This window comes from Cyprinodon variegatus, unplaced genomic scaffold (genome assembly GCF_000732505.1).
Source record: "Cyprinodon variegatus isolate N-32 unplaced genomic scaffold, C_variegatus-1.0 Scaffold288, whole genome shotgun sequence".
NCBI classification, from domain to species: domain Eukaryota; kingdom Metazoa; phylum Chordata; class Actinopteri; order Cyprinodontiformes; family Cyprinodontidae; genus Cyprinodon; species Cyprinodon variegatus.
In genome coordinates, this window is record NW_015150741.1 from 559447 (window position 1) to 565547 (window position 6101).

The window sequence follows — 6101 nt, forward strand, 5'->3', positions numbered from 1 at the left end:
GGAAGAATGAACAGAGGGATTTTGTGTGTAACACAGAGCAGCCTGGTTGTGAGAATGCTTGCTTCAAATAGTCCTGCCCCATCTCTCAGATTCACCTTTGGGCTCTGCAGCTCATCATGGTATCTGCACCCTCCCTGCTGGTGGCTTGCAGAAAGCGCAGGGAGGCCAAGGACAAAGGCAGCATTGATAGGGGTCTTTATTGCACTTACATCCTTAGCCTGTTCATTACGATGGGCTTTGAAGTGGGCTTCTTGCTGGCTTTTTACTTCTTGTACAATGACTTCGGGGTGCCAATACGGCTGCAGTGCAGTCAGGAACCCTGTCCTAACACTGTGGACTGCTATATATCCAAATCTACAGAGAAGAAGGTCTTCCTCATCTTAATGGGCTGTACTTCCATTCTGTGCATAGTCCTCAACTTCTTAGAGCTCATCTGCATCATGCGGAAGTGGCTGTGGAAACATTGCACTGTAGATCAGAGGATTTTAAGGAGCAACGAGCTGCATGTTTCACCTGAAACAGATTTACATCAGCTGAGTACTTTGAAAAAACATGACCTACAGCTGATGAGGTTGAAAAACCTGTCACTCCACTTCCTCAGTGCCCGGAACAAGAGCAAGTACACTGTTCCAAAGAAGAATCTCTTTAATCCTGAAAAGTAATTAAAAGATATGTGAACATTTCTGTGTTTTAAAACATATCTTAAAACTTCATAATATTAGTTTTTTCTTTTTTCTTTTTTTTTTCTATTTCATAGATACATGGGATTTAATTAGAATATGTAACACAATATGTTATCTGCATCTTGCAGATAATATTGTTTATGTTTTAAATATTTACCGTCACAGATTTTTATTTTTATTTTTTCAGTTTGTATATATGACGTTATGTTGATCTGTATTTTCTGTAATCCCTCTTTGTGCTTTCCTGGGAACATTTTAGTTCTTTATATTTCTTCCAATAATATGTGTCACATCTTGTCTATTCTTAAATTCTTGGCTCTTGTACAGGATAACAATGTTTCAGATGAGCTTGTGGACTGTTGCTCTGATGTTAAATGCTGGTTTTCTAGCAAATACTTAAAGCTGAAACTGAAAACCAGAAACTGAAAACCAGAAAACCTGATTTTTAATTGGTCACCCCGGCTTAGGGGTGCTATGTCTGCTGACCTTAACACATTTACTCCACCAGAGGGCATCAGTGGTAATGTTATTGATCTGCATCAGGACCAGATCTGGTTGCTGGATGTCATGAGATGAACCATATGAAAATCTTTTGGTGGGGGGTAAATATTGTTAATAACTGAACTCTGAGTTCTGATTGGATGGGTTTGATTTAAAACTCAGAAACACTGTTATCTGTTTTGAAGTCTTAATAAGGGGTTGACTTTCATCTCAGAAGTCTTTAACAGAAGAAGTTGGAATCTGACAACTGGTAGGATAAAACCAAATCTGATTTAAATAAAATGGATGATCATTAACAAGTCTGATGAATACATCTTGAGAGCTCAAAAAATGCACATATATAGCTGCACTTTGACACATAATGTCACAAGTTTTCCCAAAATAATTCAAATACAGGAAGATGCAGGACAGAAACAGAGCTTAACCTCTGGCAAGAAGAAACAATGGCATTGCAAAAGGATGGGAAAGAGCAAAAGATATGAGAAGCGAAAAGAAAAATGTATCCCAACATGAAGCATACAACTAGAAGAGTAAAACTATTGGTGCTTTTGGGTATGCAGAAAAATCTTGGTATTTTGGTGTAAAAATACATATATATACGGGTAACATTCTTGGACTGATAACTGCAGCTTCTGAGACAATGGTCTAGCTGGCCAAGCACAAATCAAGTGGTAGTCTTCCCCATGTTGGTGCTTATTATAGCATAATATTTATTGGCTTTTCAGTTTTCAGTAGCAGTAAGCCATAATCATAAAAAAAAACAACTTAGTGTAAAACCCTATTAGCCACCTATGGGTTTCTTTTGCCTTTACTTTTTGGTCATACGTCATTGTTTCAGAAAATCGAACAAATTTGACATTGAAAACAACATCAGCTAAGTAAATATAAAAGCAGTTCTAGAATAATGATTTTATTCCTTATCAGAGAAAATCTATCCAACCAACACTGTAATCTGTGAAAGAAAAACTGCCCCTCTTGTTAATTCATGAATCGGTTTTGATTAAACAAGTTTTTCTTTTGTAAAATTTAACTTAATGTTTACCCTGAAACTCAGCCAGACTATAACCTGACCTGCAGATATGAAAATGGTTTAACTATTCAGGAGGCTTAACATACTCATAAAACAACACATAAAAAAAAACAAAAAAACAGTAGATTTATAATCACCAATGTGTAACGGGTTATCAAGTCACATGTAAGAGTTTTAGATGTCAGCCCAGTAGAAGTGAGAGCCCTATCCACAGCCGGAAAATTAGCATGCAGTTGTGTTGAACCCAACCAATTACCCAAAATATTGGAAAATAATTATCTGAAACTCTGAAGACCTCCCTTGGTTCAGGGAGTTCAACACTCAAGAGCAAGAAAGACAGAGCAGGGTCGGCATCAATACGATATTTCTAAGGCCAGAACCGCTGCTGTCTTTAAAGAACAAAAACAGCATATATGAAATTCATTAAAACCATCCTGGTGGTCTGAAAGACTTGGACAACACACTCTGGACTGACAACAGAAAAGTGGACCTTTTTGAAATGGGAGTTACATCGATTCTAAAAGAAACAGACAGCCAAGCATCAAGTAGGTAGTCTGATGGTTGGAGGATGCTTCACCACAACATCCTGCAGGAAAAAGTCCAGCCACCTTAAGTCCCTGCCAGGTCATCTCTAAATGATTCTAAATACCAATGTTCTAGTGTGAACTGGACAAAATTTCAGATTTAAAATCATATTTGTATGACCTGTAATTCATATGCAAAGTGACCCCCAAACTGGTTGGATTATAACATGCCTGCAAATGAAATAAAAATAAATTCCTCAGTGGTAATGTGGTTTGTGAGGTCACAAAAACTCTTGATTTCAGATGTTATTACTTAGTATGGCATGGTTATAGGGCAATGGCTTTTTCACAGAGTGGAAAGTTGGTTTGGGAAGATTTTCTTACCTAAGAATTGTCTTATACAGAAACAGCTTTCCATATTCATTCAGTTTGTCTTTATCCAAAATCAAAATGTATTTAATGATCTGTTTCATGAGATTGACAAAACAAACAAAACTGATAAAAAAAAACTGATGGGACAAAGGCCTTTTTATATCATTGCATGCCTCTTTTTTCCATAATAAAGAATGATTATTTACAGTGGGCTTACATATGACTTTGACTAGTTGAAATAACTATTCTAGTTAACGTCTTTCTGATTATACTTTAATTTATGAAAATGCACCTTTATACTCTCAGCTGAGGTTTTTTGTAGGGATAGAACTAAATTGAACAAAAACAGAACAAATAAGTCAGAAATGTACTTATTTGGCTTCGAAGTTCACCTTTGGAGCAATAAACCCTTTATTTCTACCTGTAGGTGTCTAGGCTCAAAGAGGGGTCTATCAGATAATGTATTTGCATCATATGTAGCCACACCTTAGTAGAAGAGCTGCACTACTACCACTGCCTGAGGAGGATGCATGTATTATTTACTTATCAGCAGAGTAACACGATCCCTCTGTCATCAGCTTGTCGCCACAGGCAGGTGAAGGTGGATGGACAGCACCACACAGCTCGGGCCCTGAATGAATTTTATTTGCATTATGATGTTGTCTCTGTACACACCCACTTGCAGCAGGTGGTGTGCTCTGAGGCTGCCGCTGTGAGGCATATTTCACTAAAAATGCCGTGTGCTGCAGAGAAAAGGAAACTCAAGACTGGTGTGAATCTGATATGACGCGGCTGCATGTCAGGAGTTTGCTCAGGTAGAGTACGGCTCTCTGCAGGTGAGCAGGCTGAAGAACTCAGAATCACCTTAGTCGTCTGACTAATAACTGGTAAGTTCTACATTCTGCCTAACTTAAAACATAAATTTAAACTTTTGTATGGATCCAAATGAAATATTTAGTAAGATGTTTGCTGTAAGGGGATAAACTCCAAACACATCAAATGGTAATGTGGAGAACCAATTAATTTCTATAACCTGAGATCTCAGTTATAGATTAAACAGGTTGTCTTCAGTGGGAAAACTTTTGTTTAAGGATGATATTTGTTCACTTTCTGTAATGAGGAGATGTATGAATAACTATACTTTGACTCATATTCTAATATTAGTCTCATATTAGAGAAAGTAGCATAGCAAGGTAGAAAATGTATTTCATTGTTTGCCAATTTAATTCTTTCAGTTTACCTAGACTTGGCTTATACATGAAATACCCACTGGGTTGGATGTAAATACCAAATAAATATGACATTCTGGATGGATGCTACTCAGTTTCATGAGAAGATTCAGTTTAACATCCCTGATGTTGCTATTTATACAGTATACAGTAGCTGTATATTGGTTATTTATTCTCCAGGTGCACAGTATTTATATTGTTAAAACACTTTAAAGTACAGTATTGTATTCATTTATTTTTTAACTCTTCACTATTATTTTACACTTTTCAATTTCCACATTTGAGTGGCATTTTTCTTTGTTATCTTTTTTGCTGCTGTAAGACTAGAATTTCTCCATTGTAGGAAAATAAAGAAATGTTCTATTCTTTTCTATTCTATTATAATATGAAGTTACATTTATACATACAGATGCCTCAAATTATTTATCTTATACTTAAAAATGTATGTTTAGGCCAAAAGTAAAACTATAAGCAGTATACTTTTTTTTTTTTTGCTGCTTTCTCTTTCCTTTTCAAGTCTTCAAATTCCATCTCTCACGTGTTTACATTTTTCGTTGAATAGTTGGCAGTGCAACATAGAAAAAAAAGACAGAGACAGCTATCTCTAAGGGTTTAGAAGTTATCAAATGTTGTATAATTCAGGTTTGAGTTCAGTCCGCTCTTCTCAAGCCATTCCATTGTACCAGTTGTGCACGAAGATGAGCCCCTCTGTAATGTTAAAGACTGTGAAACACATATCAAGTTGAGATTGTGGAACTAAAAGAGGCATGGAAGTGAACACTGTTTTTGTCACAATGAACTGTTTTATAAAAATCTGGTCCAAACATCCCCATTTCTAGAAAGTTCCACACCTCAGCTGAGTGTTTTGTTCTGTTTTTTTCAGATAGCCGGTGTTATACTTCCAGTAGTTGCAGTAACTTTAATGAGGAAGAAAGTCGTGTTAGTAAAAGTAAAATTAAATTATATAAATAGTGCAGCTCAACATTATTGATATATTTTTTGCAGTTGCATCTAAAGCATCTGGAATCAAAGCATAGTTGGGCCTTACTTCCACAAAGGTCCGGACTGTGACCACTTCACATGACAGTTCAAGGAACTGTCACAAAAATAAGCCATATAGGAGTTATAGGGGCTGAACATTATGAAACCAAATATCTTTCCATTCAGAAGTTAGAAGAGAATTCAACCTGGGTATTAGAAAATGTTTCTTTAATCTAAAACACGCTTTATTCTTGGGTGGTTCAAGATTTGGGTTATTGACATTTGGTTCACAAATCTTAGTTTAGCAAAGTTACCACAGTTCCTCTAAACATTGCCCTCTCTGATTTTAAGGGAGTTTCTTTTTAGGACATCAAAAACTGTTTTGAATGTTTTCCGCATTTGAATAATCTTTCCCACCAGTGTAAAAATAACTAAGGTAAAATTATAAGGAAATACTTTCCTGTTCCCTTGGAAAGTATTAGGAAGCACCTGTTGTATTGTAGATGACTTTTTACTATTGCATTTTACCAACACATATCTGTACGATCCATATGAGATATCACCCAAACTCCAGAACTTCTGGATGTGATCATTTTTAGGATTATCAGTAAATCATTGCTTATTATAATCTGCATCATTTAGCTTAAGGTTATTTTCATTAATAATTTCCTGAAATCGAACACTTGCAAAAGGAGAATACTAACAATGACTGCATTTGTGATTCATTGATATTGATACTTTAAATCTGTTTTGTGTGATTTTAAATCTAACTGGTGGTTTA

The 6101-nt window shown here is 35.9% G+C and overlaps 1 protein-coding gene across 1 annotated transcript in view; it reads left to right on the forward strand.

Annotated features, from left to right (window-relative positions):
• The window catches only part of LOC107090294 (gap junction beta-7 protein-like), a 10550-nt gene that overhangs the window by 2948 nt on the left and 1501 nt on the right, over nt 1-6101 (forward strand). The window contains 1 exon segment of the mRNA XM_015383601.1: nt 6-658. Coding sequence (XP_015239087.1) covers nt 6-658 — 653 coding nt within the window.